This window comes from Papilio xuthus, unplaced genomic scaffold (assembly GCF_000836235.2).
Source record: "Papilio xuthus unplaced genomic scaffold, Pxut_1.1 DF826115.1, whole genome shotgun sequence".
Taxonomy (NCBI): domain Eukaryota; kingdom Metazoa; phylum Arthropoda; class Insecta; order Lepidoptera; family Papilionidae; genus Papilio; species Papilio xuthus.
The window spans coordinates 1167052-1190608 of NW_013532534.1; the positions used below are offsets into that span (position 1 = coordinate 1167052).

Sequence of the window (23557 nt, forward strand, 5' to 3'; positions counted from 1 at the left end):
ATTTAAATTTCTTTCTACCCGACAGCGAAAATTATAAAAAAAAATTGTCGAGCAAAATTTTACATTACCAAATTTTTACTGGTTATGAAAAAATAACCCCGTGATTGATAAAATAAAAAAAAAGTAGCCTGAGATTCGAACCGGTAAACTTACATATTACGGCAAACACACTAGAATACTGCGCCAAACTAGTATTATATATATTGTGACAAGGGAAAATTTGATATTAGTTAATACGTATCTGTCATATTCGGCGTGACAAACTTTTATAATATATTTAAGCGTTATGACAGGAGAAGAAAAATATTGGGTTGCCCAGTAAATTCGTGCCGCTTTATAAGGAAAATTGAAACCCTGTTCTCTTAAATTTTTGGAAATGTTTTTAAATTATATTGGTACGACTCTATACCTAAAACGTCTTTTATTTTTGGCCAAAATTTTAAAAATTAGTTTTTATCTCAACCAATGAAATGAAATTATTTACAATATAGACATTTTTGTGACGTTTGATAATGGTGGAAATCCGAAAATGAATCCACTTCAACTACAGTCTATTCTAAGCTTTATATCGAAAATCAGAACGAACTTTCCGGACAACCTATAATGTTAATACAAAGTGTCAAATGAATGTAACAGAAGTAGTTTATTCCAAATTGTATCACAAGTATATAGAGATAGAGTTCAATTTTGTCAAATGTACCGATATTTTTGCGCACCTTGACTGCTTCGTTACTTATGACGCTGTGGCTGCTACGATATTTATGAGCATCTTGCATGTACTCATATATTTGACGCTGTGTATGTACCGATGTATTTGAGCAGGGTGAATGTATCTATTATTTTGAGGACTTTTGTTGTACCGATATAATTGATTACTTTTGGTGTACCTATATATTTGCATATCTTGTCTGTGACGATCTATATGACGCTGACTGTACGTGAGTATAGTCGGTTTTATAGAGGATCGCAAATACTGTTATCGTATGGTCCAGGAATCGACTAAGTGTTAAGAAAAGGTTATTTTATAGCCTAATTTTATTTTTCAACTATTCTTAGGGTTCCGTACCTCATAGGAAAAAATCGGAACCCTTATAGGATCACTTTGTTGTCCGTCTGTCTGTCAAGACCCTTTTTCTCAAAAACGCTTAAAGATATCAAGCTGGAATTTATATCAAATGTTCAGGTCTGCGGTCGCTAGGTGCTGTGAAAAAATAAAACTTCTAATCTAACCCAATCAAAAGATACAACCGTTTATGTCGCAAATTTACGCAAATTATCGACATTCGCAAGGGAATCAAAACCTACAGTGTACTTCCCGTGAACTTAGAATTTTGAAATTTGGCACGAAGCAACATCGTAAAGCACAGATAAAGGAAAAATTGCAAAAACCTTAAATTTTTAGTTCTATCATATGAAAAAATATATAGAAATTCATATCAAATGCTCAAGTCAATAATACCTTTAAGCTGTAACAAAATCGAACTTCTATATCAACGCAATGAAAAGAGAAAGCAATTTAACTGGCATTTTAAACTCTAAACTACTTGCAAGAAAACCAAAATCTAAAGGGTACTTCCAGACTACCTAGATTCTTCAAAATTGGCATAAAGCAAGATGTTATAACACACATAATGGGTAAATTCCCAAAATAGTAAATTTTTAGTTTCATTATATAATAAACACACTTTTATCATCAACGCAATCAAAAGAAAAAGCAATTTAAACCGCATATTTCAAAACTCGCAACTACTTTCAAGGATATCAAACCTACTTTAATTCGACCTAAAATCTTAAAATTTGGCTTAAAGCAATATCTTATAGCACATATAAAGGAAAAATTCTGAAAAACCTTAATGATTTTGTTATATCGCATATAATTTTTTAAAATTATAAACTTATTACTCTTTTTAACTATGACTCGATTGTAGTGATAGGATTTACTTATACCCCTACAGGTTTGTTCGGAACTCTCGGGGCGCGAGTCTGACTCGCACTTGACCAGTTTTTTTATTATATCAATTCGTTATATATACATACATACATTTAAATGTAATCTACTTTTCTACTGTAACAGATCGTATATTTTTAACCTGTTAAATAATTAATTTCTTTTTGAAATTCAGAAAGTGTGTTTTTATTTTCTCAATGATAAAGATATAAAATATACTAACTTTTTCTACGATCGCACTTGAACTAAAAACTTGAAAGAGCATGCGTGCGCTAGTCGCTACCTATCGCGACACGCCCCGCGGGCGCGTGGGGTTGCGCAGGAGCGACGAACGCAGATCCATCCTCGACAACGCCTCGAAAATTCGAATAAAAACCTAATAAAAAACGTTCGGGTATAATTAACATTTTACAGATATGCACAGGTGGTCACAGTTATTCCAAAAGTTTACTTCGTTAATCGTTTATTAAGATAATTTTGCTGAAGAAATGACATCTCTTAATACAAACTTTGGACCACCACTTTAGATCTTTAGAAGATAATTCCATTACTATGTAGTTGCTCGCTGTAAAAATCTTTTACAGCGAGCAACTACATAGTAATGGAAACACATACACGAAACATCAAGTCTGTATATCTCGTGTTTACGCTATGAAAAATAAATACAGATACGAACTAAGACTCCAATTTTCAGATTTGAAAATTATAAATATGTAAAAAGCCTGAAGACGTAGTTAATAATTTGTATTGAAAAGCATTTAACTTTTATTTCATGAAATTCCGCCTAAGGAATAACGTTGCACCTTACAAACTATGGATCCCTATTTTGGACCATTCGGGGATGAATTTCAAAACTTCCCTTCTTAGTAGGCGCCTACTAAGTAACATAAACCTCTATGCAAATTTTTAAGTCTCTAGACTTAGACTCTAGACTTCCTCTCGAAATGGCACCAAACGAAGACGTTCAGTTGTTGATATATGAATTATATTATATTTTCAGCAAGTTGACTGATTATGAACGTGCAAACAATTGGCGTTGGCTTATTTAAAAGTCTCGCATACTATACATTCATTACAGCAAACAGGAACTTCTATGTAAAATTTCAAGTCTGTAGACCCAGGTTTTTAAAAATGACCCAGGTGAAAAATTCAAAAAAATCCAACTCTTTTTGCTTAGAAGTTACATTAACTTTTGTAGCTTTTCTTATAATTTGATACCCTACAACATATGATTAGACACTGTAGCTACAAATATGAACACATACCTACATTTTTTTTGTATTAGCTACCTAAATAACAAAGCTATTATATTTATTACAGTTAAAATGGGATCAAGACATTCGTAATATAAGCAAAAAATTGATTACTTTGACTGTTTCCTTGAATTTTTGGAACACTTTAAACCAACTTTGGCATGCTACTGTGTAAAAAAAAATTATAAACCACGGCACTTAATTATAAAAATTGTCGCAACTCATCAAGATTTTAAAATGCTACAATACTATGATAAAACCTGTGAAAACTCGAAGAACTTCCTCATTTAGAAGTAAAAGTGATTTTTTTGCATAGTTATTAAAATTTTTAATAAGTGTTCAAAAAGAGTTTTCGGTTTGGGATTCAGGCAAAAAAAAATTGTTGATAGATTTTGAGATGCGAGAGAGATAGATATACTATTGATATAGCAGCGTAAGACATATTGTCATCTCTTCATATATATAATTTTTATTGATCTGTAATTTATACTTGACCAATTAATATTGTATTGTATAAAATATGTTTAAAATATAATGTAACATAGATATAGAATATAGAAGATATATTCGTAAGATAGATGTCACTGCAACATACATACCTACCCTTTTTTTTACGAGGGGAAATGCAGTTCCGCACCCCTGCGCCGGGCCAATTGTGCAGTGGCGCAGGGGTTGTGGGGCTCACCTACAGTCGTTCGGCCATACCCACTAAAACCCCTCAGGCCCTCCTCGCCATGTTGCTGAGTCACGGGAACACTTTCGCAATCTTCCGCGACCCAGCCGGCGACCGTCCGCTTGCGCGAACCCGCATATCCGACTTCCAGTAGATGTCCGCCAACGCCAACGCCTCTAACTCCCATGGGGGAGTCCCGGCCAGGACGCATGCCGCCTCGCAGGAAACGGTGCGGTATGCCCTTGCCGCTCGAAGCGCCACAACCCTCTGCAACCTGCGCAGTTGAGCTTTATTGTGGCGCTCGAGGGCATCCGCCCAGATAGGGGCCCCGTACAGGGCCATCGACCTTATAATCCCGGCGTTGAGGCGCCGACAGCTCGCGCTCAGTCCGCCCAGATTAGGCAATAGCCTGCTCAGAGCGAACGAAGTGCGCGCGAGCTTCGGAGCCATCCGCCGGAAGTGCTCTCTGAAGTTCCACCGGCTGTCGAGCACAACTCCCAGGTACTTCATTGTGGACCCGACGCCGATGGAAACTCCGCTCACAATCAAGTGGGCACTTGGCGGTGGCGCTCGGCGAGGCCCGTGAAAACACAGGGCCTCGGATTTTTCCAAGGCCACCGTCAGGGCCAGTCTCCTTATCCTGCCCACTACCTGGGCTACTCCGGCGGTAGCTACCACGCTCGCTTCCCAATAGCTACCGCCCCTTGCCAACACCAGTGTGTCGTCCGCGTAACAGACGACGCTAACGCCTCCGAGAGTCGGGCCACGCAGGACCCAGTCGTAACCGACGTTCCACAATAGTGGCCCTAAAACAGAACCTAGTGGAACGCCGCACGACACTCTTCTCTGTCCTAGTCCGGTATTTGTGGGATAAACCACTGTCCTGTCCGATAGGTAGGCCTTAATCGTCTCACGCCAGTATAACGGGACCCTGTGGAACCGCAGGGCCTCCATTATACATGCGTGAGGCAGCGTGTTAAAAGCGTTGGCGATATCTAAAGATACCGCCAACACGACGCCGCGCTTTAAGGCCTCCTCTTCGGCGACGGCCCGCACCCGTGCAATAGCATCGATGGTGGAGCGGCCGCGCCGGAAACCATATTGGCAGTCTGCCAGATTCGGCCCTACTCGGTCGAGATGCTCGGAGAGACGAGTCGCAATAACGCGCTCAAAAAGCTTCCCTGTTTCCCCGAGCAAGACGATCGGGCGGTATTCCGAGGGCGAATCTGGCGGTTTTCCCGCCTTCCCTATCAATACGAGTTTCCCCGTCTTCCAGTCACCTGGGAAAGTATGGTCCTTGAGGCACCGAGAAAGTAATTCTCGGAACCTGCTGTCTAATCCGTTCCGTAGCGCCAGGACCCAAATGCGTCCGGGGATCCCGTCGGGGCCTGGGGCGGTGTTTTTGGCCTGAAGCCGTGCCACAGCCGCACACAGTTTAACAGATTAACGAGTTAATGCCCACCTTTGTAGATATGTATCGAATAAAGCTTTTTGATTTCTTATTTTCATCGTAGTTTTGCAAATGCACGGCTTTTTCTACCGAAATAGGCATATTTACTAAAGATAAAATTCTAGAAAATTTTATCTTATCATGAATCTGTTCGACCAGAATCTAGTTAAAGGACTAAAGTTACACATACTAAAATATGACTTAGCAAATCTTTTAAGATGTCCTACGCTTTCTAGTAAGCGCATTTTGCTACAGCAGCGTCTTAAGGTTGCAAGGTGTAATATTACGGCTTATTCACATTTAATATTTCTGTAATAAATGAATAGTGAATGACGTCAAGTTACAGCCTTTTCCACTGTATCACTTTTTGCACATTACATTTTAAAATTCTGTTCATTTATTTATCGATACTTTGAAAGTATTATAGTTAGAATCTTGATCTTTCACTCTGGTTATTACCATTAAATTTAAAAAAATATATGTAATAAATATCATTTTCTTACAGTAACGCATTGATTGTGGCTGTGTCGAACATAGTGACGTCATTCTTCGCGGGTCTGGTCATCTTCTCGGTGATCGGTTTCCTGGCGCACGAACTGAACATGGGCGTGGACTGCGTAGTGGGTCAGGGTGCTGGTGCCTTCGTCGTCTACCCGGAGGTGGTCACCAGGCTGTCATTTTCGCCACTTTGGTCTATTCTTTTCTTTGGGATGCTATTGGCACTTGGTCTGGATTCACAGGTATGGATATATTAGTAACTGTTAAAGAAGGAGAGCACGAACAATTTTATCTTGAATCGGTTCCGTGCACTTTTGACACCCTTGTAGTTTTGTTACAGGAAACCTACTATATTGTCATTAAATTTTTGATATTGTTCGTTAACCTGGAATAAAAGTGGTTTATGTAACATTTTTGGCTAAATCCATTTAGGAGCAGCTTCGGAAATAAAAACGATAAATGAATCCAAGCTCTATTTATTTTATCAGTCTATTTAACTACCGTATAAATGTTTAACATCAATATAACATTCAGTCATAAGTACAGTCAGCTTTATAAATACCGTAGCAAACATGATATGCAAATATATACTGATGGTACTTCAATCAATTATATAAGTACAACAAAAGACCTCAAATTAATAGATACATTCACTCTGCTCAAATACATCGGTACATTCACAGCGTCAAATAAATGAGTACATGCAAAGTGCTCATAAATATAGTAGCATCCACACTGTGGCTACAAATATGAACATATTCCTGTATTTTTTATTCTATTAGCTACCTAAGTAATATAGCTATTAAACGCAATTAATAATGGGATCAAAACATTCGTATTTTAATCACAAAAAATAAATTACATAATTTTAGCTATTAACCAACTTTGACATGCTACTGTGTAAAAATATATGAAGAGTACCACGGAACTTAATTACAAAAGTTGGTCTTTTAATTTTGGGACACGCTGTATATGTATTTTTTATTTGTAACTTAAGCTTACTAAGCTTATTTGAATAAAGATCTTGTAAAACATTTTAATTTTCGTTGACTACTTTTTAATTACCTCAAAATTAAGAAATGTCCCGTTTTGAGTCAAAAAAATAAATGGCCACGTTAATCATAAACCACTTTGGGTTCAGGTTAGCCAATTGTATTTATAATTTACAAATAATCAATTTAGTTGATAAGTCAATTTCATCACTTTTCACCTAAACGCATCATCATCATCATCATCTCCCTTGCCTTATTACTAATGAGGCGTCGACGCACAAGGTTTTATAAAGTGTATTATTTTTTTTATCGCAGTACAATTATAATTATCCTAATTATAAGGTTTAACTTCCCTTTTTCTAGTTTAACTAGTAGTCCCATAAACTTGTACTTTTAAATTTAGTTAGAGTCAAGCGAATGCGAATCGTTGAATGGATGGATACATGTTTGTTACTGGGTATCTCCAGAACAGCTCAACGGATCTAGGTGAAATTTGGATTTGATGTAAAACATAGTTTGAAAGAGCACATAGAGATTTTTTTGAATAATTAATTAATACAATTGGCAGTGGCGTCAGTGCCGATTGTAGCGGCGCGGCGCCGCACCGCGGCGACTTTCCGGCGTTGCGCTGTCACACTTGTTGACAAGCAGTAACAGGTTTCCTTCCTCTATTTTTTTTCTGTATATATTTTGATAACCCGCATATATATTATATGTATATATATAGTGAGTCTATTTAAGATAGATTAGTTTGACAATTCACTGGATATGGGTCTAGTAAAATTGATTAAAAAAATTTTTGTTTTTCGATGGATGTTCTCATAGAATTTGCAATCGAAAATTTCGTGATTATTAATTTTGAATGACAATATTAATAAAATTCCTACTTTATTCTTCATAACGACGTAAAGAAATAAGACATAAAACCTAAAATTGCGGTGTTGACAAACAAAAAAGATATTTTTTTTAATTAATAGTGCGATACATAGTCAAATAAATGTAATAAATTTAAAAAGTTATAAAATACCTAAATTATACTATCCATTTGTTGAAATATTTTATTAAGACCGATTCTCGATGGTTCGCAGTTATTCGTTGTGCGCGACGGTTCGACACTATGATAAGCGTCCATTAAGTACAGCATTATCCTTAATAATCCTTAAAAAAAATTATTCGACATTTTATAGGCGTCAGTTGTCAAAGTAATCTATCTTAAATATACACACTATAATAGCTTTTCAAATTATGATACACTTTGAGAACATACCCATACTACGTGACCTATTTTTTTAGTTTTTTTGACCCCCCCCTCGCCTCGGTGACCACTCGTAGTAAATGCCAAGACAACCCCCCCCCCCTCTTAAGTTTTTACGTAGTAATTCATAATTATGATTTTTAATCATTTCACAGGCAAAAATTTAAAAAATAATAATTTGGCTCATACTCTATAGAGTTATGTATTATGAAAAATAACAACTAACGACTACTTCCTGTGACTGACCCTAATGTTTTAAGGACTCCCCCCCCCCCTAAACGGGTCACGTAGTATGGGTACGTTCCTTTATTTTAAAGTAGGCGCAAAATTTTTTTTCGTCTATCTTTTATGCTTTGTATTTTCGAGAAAAATACTCGCCATCGGGATTCATAGCCTTATGAAATATGTAACTTCTTCATAACAAACTATCAATAAGTCTCTTACATTTGCATTCCATTGCATTTTCCGAGAAGATTTACTATGGTAACATATATTTTTTTAACCATCGGAAAGTAGAGATTTCAACGAGCAGAAAACATACCAACTTTCTGAAAAAAGCTGATATTTTGACGGGTGAATTTTCTATTGAAAATTAGGGTACTTTTTCGATATAAATTCAAAATAAGGTGAAAATAAATATTTTTAATCAAATAAATTACAGCGTATTTGGGACATAAAAAGGTAAATTTTCACTAAATTGCGTTAAAAAAAATTATTTTTGTAAAAGATAAAAATAAAAAACCAAAAACTTGGTTTTTGAATTTTTCACATAAATTTTGATTTTATGTGAAAAAAGTGAAAATACACAAGTTTTAGATCTTTTTGTTACCTACAACTTTGCCATTTGACTTTTTTCGATAGGACTTTTAGTTTTGCCGGAAATCGAGAAAAACCGTTTTTTACCCTTAAAAACTCACCCTCATCCCCTTCCCGACCTCAAATCGCCCGTGAATTATTTTTCCTTTCATTTTTATAATATTCCCCTCCTTTTCTAATGAGTTTCATCCTACTATTATTTTTTTTGGTTTTAAAAATTATCGATCCTTGTCAGGAATGGAAACTGCAAATTTTTGGCGGCGGTGATGTGTTTTGGGCCCATAAGTGATGATATAGTCGAAAGATAGTACGCGATAGCTTAGTAAATACCTATTCACTCTACTCTTGAAGGTCCCCACTTCATACTTGTATTAAAAAACCGACGCTGGCAACTTTTTATTTTGAAACTTAAAAAACCTAAAAAAGTACTGGATAGGTTAGGTTAGGTTTGGCACATTTTTAATTAAATTGAAAAAAAAATCTTAAAATCGAAAGTAAATCTTAGACTCCAGCCCACTCAGCCTATTGGTAAATCTGCCACTGGGTCTTCCTCTACCTTTGTAGCCATCCAAATTCAATCTCATTACTTTTTTGTTTATATGACCATCATCCCTCTGCATAAAATGTTCTAAGCATGCCAATCTTTTGCTCCTCAATTTAGATTTAGTAATAAAACTACTTAACATCAGAGGTAGCTCATAACATTTATAAATGAATAATAACCAATCCAACATGTCGAACTTTATAAATGAGTTGCTACCAATCATTTTGTTATACGTTAAACTGTCTTTATACATATATGTGTATACAGCATACATCGCGCGAAATAACTAAGAAAGACGAAAGATCACGGGTGGTGTCATTCTTATCACTTTTAAAACCGTTATAGTTCACTAGAACAAAAGTTTTGATTTTTTACAACGACTCTCGAATTATTATATTATATTATAAGATAAACTTTTGATAAATGTACTTAAAAAAATCAATGATATTTTTTTCGGAAAGGTCAATTGCCACAGCTATATCTCGCTATCAGATGCCTTAATTGTAAAAATAATTGTTCGTTATTTTGTACTATTTGTCAATCACTTGCCACACTACTTTTAATGCAGAGTAGATGAGTATGCGTATTATTATCATTTCAGTTCGCGCTGATGGAGACGGTGTCAACAGCAATACTTGATCGTTTTCCGAATTTCCGACAGAATAAAGAAGGTGTACTGATGACAGTCGCTTTATTTGGCTACTTAGGAGGTCTTATTTTCACCACAAATGTAAGCAAAACAATCCTTTTTTAAGATTTTTTAACAGTGGTAGAGCCCGCTTTAAAATCTTCGCACGAATTGGCCCGGCTCGCCCGGTGTAATACCACGACCACACAGAAGATCGGTGTGAAGTGGAAGGAATTTCGTGTTTCGTCTGATGAGTGTGCGTCCCGGAGACCTAATTTAGTCCTCTTTCCCTTCCGACCCTTTTTCTTAAAAGGTAAGGATGTAAAGTGGAAGTGGACTTTCCGGATAAGAGGAGGCATGAAAAAGGAAAATATTTTCTTTCTGTGCATCGTCTCTTCCGTCGATTAAAGGTAGGCAACGCATATGCCATTGCATATGTCTATGGGCAACGGTCAATTCGCCATTTCAGCGATTTCAGGTGGTCGCTCGCTCTTTTGCCACTTTATGATAAAAAAAAGATTTTATTCCATTATCTTTTAAGTCATTCATACATTAATTTCTTCACATTTTTCCATATCACAAAATTGTTTATCACACATCAAAAGTGACTGGGGATCAAGAAAATTTTTAAGTAGAAAAAAATATCCAATGAAAAATTGCTTTGTTCTCAGTGCCGCTTAACGGACAATTTGAATTTTCTTTTTACATTACATGGCTCATACTCTTGATAGAGGTGATACCAGTGGCAAATTGATATTTGCCCTGAGTAATAAACTTTCATGATATCGCAACACATACATATGATAATTAATCAACAGGATATGATCGTAAAGCCAATGACACTGTAACCCCTTCTCTTATAGAAAAAAAAACAAATTATATTATACAAACACTTGAATCGTATCTAAAGCAAGAACACTTCAACATTGCTAATTAAAATATCATTTATTGGATACTTTTCTATGAAATTAAGAGTTGAAACGGTTGACCTACAACTTTCAGAAGAAGCATTGATGCCAGCATCTGAAAGAGTTCGTTTTACCCAGCCACCTATATTTACGGCCGTGGCGGGCTTAAAAGGTTCCCTAGTTGTTTTATACAAATTTGTATGAGAACCTGTAATTTTCTTTGTACTCTTCAACCAAAATACCTGATTCGTATTTCTATCTGGTGAGGCACTAAGGGTTCGGTTTGATTGCTGAAAGGATGTCGAATCTGTCTTTGAACCTAATTTGGGATGCAATGCTATTGAAGCAATATTATCCACGAATTGGGTTGGATAGCAATGTCAAAGTGTTAAATCATGAACCTAGGCCAACGAATGACCAACCTTGCATCCCAAATTGGTAACTTCGGTGGTACAGTCTTAGCCAAGAAAATAGCTTTATTCATATGTTTAACTAGGTTGTTAGATGAGATCTGAATGTTGCACAGAGTTTCACAAACAGAGGTTTTGACAGATTTGTGAATCAGAATAGAACGATAAACTAAACGATCAGTAAAACACAGTTTTGCTAATTATCTAGCCACGTTTTCAGGTAAAGGTCGCCTAAAGTCCATATAGTTTTGAACACACCACTGCAACCACTTGTTCCGTATAGGAATAAATGTCCTAAGAGTCGAAGCTCTCCAACATGTTGAAAGAAGCTGCTTGTCCTGTAGTGTCCAATCTCCTATAAACGCGTTCCACCCCAAATCAACCAAGCTTCCAAATGAAGGCTCTGAATCTGTGCTGGTGATCGGTTTATTGATGTTTCTATTAACAGCTTGTAGATCCAGTATCCTTATCGGACCTATTAGGGCCCGTCTCTTTAGGTCGGGACGCCAAAATGGCTTCGTCCCCTTGGTTGCCGTCGCCATGCCTAACAGATACCACTCCAAGATCGGCACCGGTTTTGTATCACCCCGGTAGGTGGTGAGGGATCCCCGAGAAGACGGCAACATTGTGTAGTCCGATGTTGCCGAATCTTGCGAAGGCACGAGGTAGTATGTTCCTGGAGTCGTGCAGAGGGTTCTGGTGCGTTCCTTTGGAGATCCCGGGACCCTCGTAGTCGCACTTGAGGTTGGCCACCGAGGGGGTTTTAGTGAGTAAGAATATCACATAACCCTGTCTTTCCCCCAAAAGGCAGGGTATCTTACGAAGATTTCCCCCCCGATATCAAGAAAAAAAAAGGTGGTGAGGGATCAATACAACGTTCAAGCTGTCTGTCAGGACCAGAAGATCATTTGTCAGCCTTAGAAGCATTGCTGACTTTGTTCCGCCTTCGTTTTTCGTGTACGATACTACTGTCTGCTTGTCGCTTTGTAGTATTACCGTTGAATTCATCTGGCATTCACTGGCGCGCAGCTTGCAACAGGCGACCCATTGGCGCGCTGCTCGCTACATACGTGTCACTGGCGCGCTGCTCGGAACAGACACGCTGATCGGGCCAGGCGGCCCATTGGCGCGCTGCTCGCTACAAGTGCGTCACTGGCACGCTGCTGGGGAGAGGCGCCTTACTCGCGTCAGGCGCTTCATCGGCGTCCTGCTCGCGACAAGCTCTTTACAGGCGCGCTGCTCATCGGCAAGCGCGGCTTTTATAAAGTTAGGTCCCTTAGGCGGTGACTTGATCTCCTACATGGCTTCTCCTGTCAGCTCAAACACCAAGTATATTTTTATGCATCTATAACATTCATCAAAGGAAATGCCAAACCAAACATGATATATATTACCATATTTACTTGACCACCACTAATGAATAAATGGATTAAAACCGATCCAGATAATCAATTTCAGTTGTTAGGAAGGTTTTCTAAATTAATTTAAAAACCAAACCTTGACTTACTCAGGATCAACACTCAAAAATATAAAATGTAGGTTCAATCTTAAGGCAATACAAAATGAATAAATAATGTGACTTCCGGCAGCTAATGCCACTTACACCAATAATGGTTTGAAAATTTTTTCCCTCCATGTTACATGCATACCAATCCCAAGTTTGTCATAATAAAATTTTATTGATTCCTCACCTTTTGGTTTCACTCAACTGACATGTTCCCTAATTTGTTTTTATAGTGTGTTTTTAGGATAGATTTGTTTGACAAGTGACGCCTATGAAGTATGGAATTAATTTTGTATGACGATTAATGTTGTTCTTAATGGACGTTTGTCCTAGTGTCGACTTTACGCGTATAATGATCAACTGTTAACGATCGAGAATCTGTCTTGTAATAATATGAATCTAACAAATAAATACTGTTACTTAAATACTTTATAACTTTTTGAATTTATTAGAGATATTTAGTTATGTCTCGCGTAAATAACTAAAAAAAACAGTCAACCATTTCTTTTTCTCTGTCAACATCTAAATTTTTGGTTTAATATTTTAAAATAAAATTAAGTTGGCATAAAAAGAAACAATTTTATTCATATTGTAATTCAAAAACAATAATCACGAAATTTTCGATTCCAGGTTCTATGAGAACAACAATCGTAAATCGAAAAGATTCAAAATCGATTCTACTCAACCGATATCTAGTGAATTGTCAAAGTAATCTATCTTAAATAGACACACTATATATATATATATATATATATATATATATATATATATATATTTGATATATATATATATATATATCAAATGGAAATGCTTGAATCAATTTGTCATCAACTGACATGATGAATAAATGAAGTATGCCATTTATATTTTCGCTCGGCTACAAACCTTTGCCGTGCAATTGTATTGTAACATCCTTTCATCTCATACATATTTATGACAGCTTCAAAATTCCAATAATTGCTTTTAAATCCGGACTGTTAGCTGGCCATGTTTCACTATTCATATTTCTGTTATATGACATATCCAATAATCCCATTCGAGCGACGCTCGAGAGTTGACGTGTTTTGTGTTTTGTAAATTGTTTTCACTCGTAAAATTGCTATTGGATTAGATGCGCAACTAAGTGCTCGCTTTTTTTTTCGATAAAAATATATAATACAAATGTAATAACCGGTTTCAAGCACTGCATTGGCATACACGCAATAAAGAAAGAAACTACCAGCGGATATTAGTCAACGGTGACCGAGACTGAAACACATAATCGGACAAACACCACAAGATCACCAGCTGAGCGACGCTGTCGGAAGCCGTACTGATGATCGCTAATCAGCTGGTGCTCCTCAAGGTACCTCATGAGCTGCCAATTGATGGTCGTTTCCATGACTTTCGAGAACAAGGTGGTAATGGCAATCGGTCTGTAGTTGGACGGGTCTGAGCTATCGCCTTTTTTAGGATCGGGTGGACTATGGCAGTCTTCCATGACTTCGGGACAATGCCAACTCAGGAGTACAAGTCCGAAGTACGAGGGGGAGTATACCGTCAGGCCCACTCGACTTAAGAATATCTAGAGATTGCAGCGCTTATCGCACTGATCTCTAGATAAACTGGATTTCGGACATGGAGGTCTCGTCGCAAGGGATTTTCGACAGCGAGTTTATCTTTGTCATCCAGAGAGAGTTGGCCGCAAAAAGAGAGCCCAGGAGATCGTCTTTCTCTTTTGCGGTGTGGGCCAACGAGTCATCCCACCTGCACAAACATGGTAGGGACGGTTTACAGAAGTTCCCCTGGACAGCCTTGGTAAGAGACCAGAACACGCGAGTTCCCAAAGGAAGGTGCACTAGCCTCTCACCAATGCTGGCCACGTGTTCTAACTTTGCCTTGGCAATCACTCTTTTGAAGGACCTGGAGGCAGAGTTATACTTCTGATTAAGCTGGCTGGTGTTTACAACCCTAGCTGCTGACGCCTCAGCCCAGGCTCGATAACAGTCCTGCTTGTAGCGCGCGGCTAATTTGCAAGACCTACCAAACCAGGGCCGGCGACTGCCTCCGATGGGCACAACAGAAGACGTAATAAAAAATCCATCCCCTGAATCTGAAACTGAAATCACATCGGTGACAGAGTCGGAAACAGCGTCGGGATCATCCAGCCTGAAGCAAACTCGCTCCCATGGGTAGGATGCAAAAAAGGCCCGCATCTCAACCCACTCTGCCGACCTGTAGTGCCGCACTTGGCGAAAGCCATTTGGTTTGAACCGCGGGCAACCCGAGATAGGCACTGTGGTCCGGATCAGGCAGTGGTCCGACGTGCCCAAGAGGGCGTCGACAGAAACCTGATAGCTGTCCGGATGAGAGGTCAGCAAAAGGTCCAATAGGGAAGGTGTATGATCTTCCACATCTGGGATTCGCGTGGGCGAGGCGACCAGCTGCGTCAGATTATAAGACAAGGCAAAGTCCAAAGAGATGGTAGTAAACTGCCTCCAAGTTAGAAAGGAGCCCCCTGATATTGCAGAAGTCCACTGCGTGGGTGGCAAGGAGTGAAAGTGCCTGGCCTCGTTTGCTCCGGTATTTACATCCAGCGAGCGGCATGGTGCCCCCCCCCCCAGAATACGCCGCGCGCTTGCCCCCAGACTCCAAGGGGGAGTTCAGGCGTAAGCGGGCGGAGGGGGATTCTCCAAAACCAGTGGTTTTGGGAGGTCCCTGTGGTACTTTCTCTTCCAATCCCACTGCCATGCTGTATTAAAGGGGTAGGGGGGGGGGAGATTGGGCATGGAATGGAATATTAAAGTACCCGAAAGGAAAAGAATACTTAAACCTTGGATTACATCGGGCCTTCTCCTATGTATAATAAATCGAGACAAATTGCGTTCCAAGTACAAAAAAGATCCTGACTATATGATCAAAAAAGTTACTTATACTAGATATCGCAACTTCTGCAACAACCTATTAAAAAAACTAAAATGCGAGTATGAAACAAATAAACTCCTACAAGCTAAAAACAACCCTGAAGCGACAAGGGATATAATTAAGTCCATTATGTGAATGAACAAGCGTGCTAACAATTCATGTGAATTACTAAATCTCCCAGGTAACATGAATACAGTAAACTCCGTCAATGAGTTTTTTGCAAATATTGGAAAAAACCTAGCTATGTCCATAAATAGTGAAGGATCTTCTGAGAGTCCTCTAATCACTAATCCTGACATCAACTTAATTCCTTATATTTGACTGAAGCTGATTAAATTGAGATTAATGACATAATTATGGGCTTTCGTGATACAGATCGTATTATTTATACCTAGTTATTTGTTATAACTTTTTTTTTCTGTAACGTGTGGAACCGAATTTTATGAGCTAATAAATATAAACGTCATTTTTACACTATCCAAAACATATCAGACACCGGTGGGACAGGCCCTTTAATATAGCAAATATAGTACACATGGACATCACCGAGAATCTCAGTAATATAATACGGAATCAAATAGACTACATTATTGTAAACCAAAGATTCCGTAATTCTATTAAAAAATGCCGTAACATATCCGGGTGCCGATATTATAAATATGGTTATAAATAATGGTTTACCTATTGTTTCCAGAGCGGAATGTACTGGCTGCAATTGATGGACAAGTACGCAGCGAACTGGTCGGTGCTGATCATGGCCTTCGGCGAATGCATCCTCATAGCGTGGATCTACGGCGCAGAGAAATTCTGCCATGACATTCAGGGCATGATCGGCCGCAAGTCCAAGCTCTGGGTCATTTTCTGGAGCGTCATGTGGCGTATCATAACCCCCGCTGCTCTAATGGTAGGGACATTTAGGTCTATGAACCACTCATTTTATGACTCTCACTAGGACAGTGCATAAAGACGAATTATTGTGAAATATTATTATCCGTTGTCAATTTTAAACCAACACTAAAACGTCGTACAGTTCGAATTCAGTAAATAATTAAGAAATTCTCCATACTGCATTGATCTTGGTATATGTTCTACCAAAAAAGAAAATCGACATAAAAAAATCTCAAACTCTCTATAAAAAGTTACGAGTCTCTTTTTATAGGTACGAATCCCGGTGTCCCAGAAAAGAATGATGGGACGCCATATTGTCCCGTTTTCTTACACGGCGCGGAAATTTAAGCAGTTGAGTCAGTCGACGCGAGCGGTGCGTGAGGACGAAACCACATTGTTGGTGAATCCATCCGAGGAAACCCAGTTCATATTTCAGTTATAAAGGCGATGTTGTTGTTAAGACGAATATAAAAAAGTGGAAAGAGTTTCATACTTGCCTAAAATCAACTCCAGGTATTATTAGGTATTCAGTGTAAAGCAAAGTTGTCTCTTTGATAGATATAAATATTACTAAACGTTTCGGCTTCGTATTTTTTTAATTTCTAACTTAAGCCTACTGTTTTTTATTTTAAGAAAGAATTTAAAATAATGTTATATTTTTTATTGACAACCTGCTAATTACCCGAAAAAAACAATTTTCCGTTTTGAGTCAAAAAAATAATTTGTTCCACCAAGCTTTATAGCCTCTAAATCCAAATATTCATTCTGAGTCAACTTCGGAAAAGTTTGTAATTCAATGTTTCATAGAAGCCTCTAAGATATCGAATTAATACAACAACTCTAGTTGGCACACCACGGCTTAATTACCGATAGGTTATTTCAGTTTTAGAATCAACTTTTCAATTTTAAATATTTTATTTATAATTCCTCTTTCTACTTTAGTTAGTTCGTTTAGTATTTCGGTTATTTATGTAAAGCAGTTATGTGCTGAGCTATTTAGGGCGGTGTGCTGGAGTCGTTTAAATCCACCGAGCACCATACTCCCGACAACAAATAAAGAATAACTACTCGAATGAAATTATCCCTTAACTAACCTGACACTCATTGACCTATAAAATCCTGTAAGAACTGAACAATGAACAGAGACTGGAATGTTTACATGCACTATAATTCAAATGACACCATAAAATAAATAGATTAAAGTTTGCAACAATGATAGCTTACACAATAAGTGTAAATTGCATCAACTAATATGTGTTTAATTCTTCTTTCTAGTTGTGTCACCTATTTGTCTTAACCCAAAAGTAGTATGAGTTTCATACGGTTAACTTTAACGATAAACTTTAAATTGCGGTGAACTTTCGATAATTTAACGCTTTAACGATTAACATTTGGATTAACTGTATCTACCAGTGGATAGAGTATTCCAAACTTCTTCCGAAGAACTGTCCTCCCACTGACTTTTATTTATAGATTCCTCATTCTGTCTAAATCTTTGTGCGCCATTTGTTCCTCACGTACCTCTTGTGTTCTCCATTTATATCGCTGTCTTGAGTCAAACGGACGCGCGGCGAACTCCTAATGATAATGTTGCACTTGTTTACAGTATAGACGAATGAAACACTCGGTACTGCGTTAGGGAGTGAACTGTCATACAGAACATATGGCCCCACTAAGTATACTGAATATGTAAACAGAGAGAGCGAACGCTAAATAGAAAAAAATTTAAAATTTCAGTTAATAATGGTGTTAAACTGGATCGTATACAAGCCTTTATCGTACGGACACTACGTGTACCCGATGTGGGCGGAAGCCGTGGGCTGGACGATCGGAGTGCTGCCTGTGGTCGTGGTAGTGCTCATGGCTGTTCATCAGACATGCAGTGGATCCGATGATCTTACAATATTGGAGGTATGTAAATTACGTTAAATGTTTCTTTTTATTCATTTACTAATTAATGTCACATATGGAGGTCTTAAGGATGGTGTTGATCGAATTTAAAAGCCTCTAATTAGTAGCATTTCATTTTAAGCAGACATCAAAAAGAAGGAACACACCAATTCGTCTTTTTTTATGGGTGCTCCTCGAGCTCCAATATTGATTTTTTTATCTAACGGTCATGCTTGCAGGTGGGTTCCATTATTTAAACGACTTCAAAAAGGAAAGGATTCTCAATTCCTCCGTATGTTCGTCGATAACTCCGCCCCTAGTAGTCCCATTTAATAATTGTTTTTTATTCGAAAGGTGTTGCGTGTCATTTGGTCTTATTTTTTGAATCATTAAAATACATCCAGTAGTTTTTGAGTTATTCCCAATAAACCGTGCCAAAAACTCGGAGAAAAATGGGACAATTTTACTTTCTTGGCTTACGCTGGCTAAACTATACGACCTACAAAAAAAATATAGACATATAATTGGAATCTCGGAATCGGCTCCAACGATTTTCATAAAATTTTGTATATTGGGGGTTTCGGGGACAAAAAAATCATCTAGCTAGGAATCATTTTTAGAAAATTAACAAAACAATACAAATAAATTATAGAAAAATATCAAAAAGAACTGAAAAATATGACTTTTCCTGACATCTATTGGCGAATAATAATACTATTTTTGTGGGCAACTAATTGCTTTAACGACACAACAGCAGATGGCGTTGTTAAATATCGAAAAATATTATTCAAATATAATTTTGTTAGTAATTCGTACTTGAATATAATTTCCAAAAAACACAATTTAAAAAAAATATATAAATATCCAGTATATGTATCCAAATAAGTCATCCAGATTTTTATGTAGTAACCCGCAAGCCCTTATGTTATATTTTTCATTTATTCACATTATAAGCGAAACTTTGTATTTTTATGAGTAGATAAAAAACTGTAAATTGATTTGCTTTGAGTATAAATATATCATTGTAATACAGGAAAAAGAATCGCATGTTTTTGAAAAATGACTTGTGCTCGGTATATTGAAAATTGTAAGGGTCCAAAGGTCCCTTGCAATGGATGCGCGCGCGCCGACTATACGGCAAATAACTACCGAGTGCACAAAAAGTAACCAGATGGAATGTCAAATGTAAAAATGAAAATATTTATTTGTCTCGTACAAAGGGGCCAAAAAGACGGAAATAAATAATGTTGTCTTCTTACTTGATGATTCCTTTTTTTCCGGTTGAAGGACCATATGTAGAGCGAGTGGACTGTGATGGAATGAAAGGCTGGTGGGTTGCAGTTGATTGTAATACGATAAAAGATGATATGTACAAAATAGACAAAGATGATCGATGTGTCGGCGCGCGTAGTGCTGAAGCGGAACTGAAGGTCGCGGTGTGAGGGCGCCGGGCGGCGGGTGAGGTCTAAAAGGGACTCCCGTGCTGCTTCCCCGCCGGTGGTGCAGTAATACGGAACCGGTCCTCGAAACAGTTTTTCGAAAGTTTTCGATTTAATAAACCTATTATTTACATTTTTGGTATGAATAAAAGTTTACGTTATCAAAATGTTCGCAACTTTTAATTTAAACTTAGTACCCTCCTTTCCTCATGAACGTGTAGAGGTTTTAAATTGAAATTCATATCAAATCCTCAGGTCTATAATGCCTGTAAGCTTTAACAAAATCAATCTTCTATATCAACGCAATCAAAGAAAAAACAATTTAAGTCGCATTTTAAACTCGTACCTACCTGCAAGAAAACCTAAACCTAAAGGTTACTTCTAGTCGACCTAGACTACTTAACTTACACCTACAGGTTTGTTCGTAACCTTCGGGGCGCGAGTCCTACTCGCACTTGACCAGTTATTTTTAAACAAATCGTTGTTCTTAATACAATTGTTTACAATTTAAGTTTAATACGAGGATATATAATATAATAGTGATGCATTAATCATATGCAGAAAGTATGCCTGCTGTTGCGTCCAACGGAGGAGTGGCGCCCGGCAGGCACGAAGTGCGCGCTGGGTACGCCGGCGAAAAGCGTGATGCGTACCGAGCCAGAGCTGTCGCCGCCAGTAATGCGCGAGTGCAGCGATTTACCCCACCTACACCCGCTTGTTGTAATGCAGTCTGCAGACAATACTGTAAGTACTGTCGGACTAGTTTATTGAATAGGTTTTCTATCGCTGTCATTTTCATTATTAGTTTCTCATATGTATCAGTAATGTATAGAATTTTTATACAGCGTGTCCCAAAATTCAACGATTAAACGGTAATGGTGTAAAGCCTGATCGTAAACTATTATACTCGGAGAAAAATACAAAAAAAACCAACTCTTTTTGTTTAAAAGTTACTTTAACTTTTTTAAATTTTCTTATAATTTGATACTCTACACCATATGACTATTGTGCAAAAAAATTTATGAAGAGTACCACGGCACTTTATTACAAAAGTTGGCGCAACTCATCAAAATTCTAAAATGCAACAACACAATGATAAAACCTGCGAAAATTCTAAGACCTTCCTTATTAAGAACTAAAAGTGAATGTTATTTTGCTTAGTTATTAAGAATTTTTTAGTTCATACATTTTTTTAAACAGTAGCAAGTAGTAGAAAGTTAAAATGTTAAAAAAAATTCAAGAAAACAGTCAACGAAATTATTTTTGTGCTTAAATTACAAATGTTTTAGTCCAATTTTTAACTTCAATTAATAGCTATGTTACTTAGGTAGCCAATACCAAAAAAAATTGTAGGAATATGTTCATATTTGTAGCCACAGTGTCTAATCATATGGTGGAGGGTATCAGATGATAAAAAAAGTTCCAAAAGTTAATGTAACTTTTAAACAAAAAGAGTTGTATTCTTTTAGTATTTTTCCCCGTGTAGTTATGGATCTGGCTATACAACGTTACCGTTCTATTGTTAAATTTTGGGACACGCTGTATATGTATAATATTTTGTGTGTTTCGTACAAAATAACCTTGTTCTGTCAATAAAAAATTACAGTATTTAATTTTTTGAATTTTACTTTTCAGCCATGTCAAGATAAAATAGAAACTACATGTATAACTGGATCAGTTGAGAACGAAGTGAGAAAGGCAGCTGCATCACCTAAACCTAAACACAGTTCGATAAGAAGTAAAATACCGAATTTTAATGACGATTCAGATGATACAGTTAATGAACTACATTTTTCGTCAAAAAACGATGTCAGTGAACTTTATCAAAATGCAAAAGTTGTTACTTTAAAATCTAAAACTGATCAAAAAAACGAATTATCTGATAATATACACATTATCTCTCAAGTACAAAACAATTCCCCGACGACTTCTACTTTTTCTGTAAATATTACTTTTAAAAGTGTTACGGTAGATGTCGCAAGTGTTAGCACATCCGTAACAGTACCTATGAATACAAATATATTTGGTGACATCGATACTACCACCTCAAAATCTACAAAAAGTTCATTAATTGTTGAAATCGATAACACTAAATCTTCTGCTTATAGCCCAAGTCCCTTAATTTTTACAACGGCTAAAATACATACAGATAATATAACAAAAGAAATGGAACCTCTTCATGTAACGCCAGTCCCTATTTTATCTACTATAGAAGGTAATGTAATTAAATCTATTCCAAGTATACTTGATAGCAGTGAAAAATATTACGACGCAGGAAAATCTAAAAGCGAAAGTCAGCCAAAGTGTAGTAATGAAACTGATTAAAGTAACATTAATATTCAAATATAAAATCAACAGTATGTTGTAGACGAGAACGAAAGACAAACTTCAAACGGTGTTTAAAGGTACGCGTCCATTGACCAGCGCCGGACGCACTGCACGCAAGGTTCGCAACGGATTTTACTTTGCTTTGTATGATTTTACATAGAGCTGCATCCAACATCCGCGCCGCCCTGATTGCTTCAAGACAAAGCAAATCCGTTTAATCCGTGTGGCCAATAGACGCGTACCCATAGTGTTTCTATTTAAGGATTAATTTGGCAATTCATTTGAAAATTCACTAGAAATGGGTAAGTAAGTAAAATCGGTTATAAATATTTTGGATTTTTGAATTACAATATGAATAAATTAGTTCTTTCTTTTCCTACTTTATTCTTCAAAACTAGATAAAAAATAAAACATTAAACGAAAAATTGAGGTGTTGACAAACAAAAAATAATGTACTATTTAATGTTATTTTAGTAATTTGTGCGATACATAGCCCAACTGTAATAAATGTAAAAAGTTACCTGTATACCTGTATTAAAATACCTGAATTATAACACTAAATTCCGATTTCGATTGATTTTATTACAAGACCTACATATTCTCGATAGTTCATAGTTGTTCGTTATGCGCTTACGATCCAACGCTGTGACAAACGTTCATTCAGTACAACAGTAATCCTCATACAAAATTAATTCGATACTTCATAGGCGTCATTTGTCCAACTAAAGATAAATATAGCTTTAATTTCCCCTAACACAAGTTACATAATATTAATTCTGTAAGTGGGTTTATATGAAAAGGGTAATTTTTGAGAAAAAACTCTAGTTTTGAAATTAGGGGATGATTACGGAACTAGACAATTTTAAAAATAAACCTATCAGATAGATATTATCGTCTTAATATTAAAGAAGGGGTCACAACATACAACACACACAACATTCTATTTGTAAAGCATTAACGGCACTTGATTTCATAGCCCCGGATACAATTCTCAACGCTTTCGTCTGTATAACATCTAATTTTTTAAACCCAGTTACATTCCGTGATCCTGATCTGATACACTGATCTAAGAAAAAGCTTTCAGAGTACTCTTCTAATGACAGCATTATACACCAACTTCAGTGTGGCTGGGTGAGCACCCAACCAAACGCCACTGAGATATCTCAACATGTTCAAGTTTCGCTCACATTTCACCTGCAACATCAGCTCACTATACGTCCCCACCGAGG

The 23557-nt window shown here is 37.1% G+C and overlaps 1 protein-coding gene across 1 annotated transcript in view; it reads left to right on the forward strand.

Annotated features, from left to right (window-relative positions):
- The window catches only part of LOC106123551 (sodium- and chloride-dependent glycine transporter 1-like), an 81445-nt gene extending 58776 nt beyond the window's left edge, over positions 1-22669 (forward strand). Inside the window, exons 8-13 of the mRNA XM_013319948.1 lie at positions 5830-6064; positions 10031-10159; positions 16478-16687; positions 18409-18582; positions 20562-20744; positions 21636-22669. Of these exons, the coding sequence (XP_013175402.1) occupies positions 5830-6064; positions 10031-10159; positions 16478-16687; positions 18409-18582; positions 20562-20744; positions 21636-22325 (1621 nt within the window). The 3' untranslated portion in view covers positions 22326-22669. The remainder of the gene's footprint in view (positions 1-5829; positions 6065-10030; positions 10160-16477; positions 16688-18408; positions 18583-20561; positions 20745-21635) is intronic.
- Positions 22670-23557: the final 888 nt, after the last annotated feature.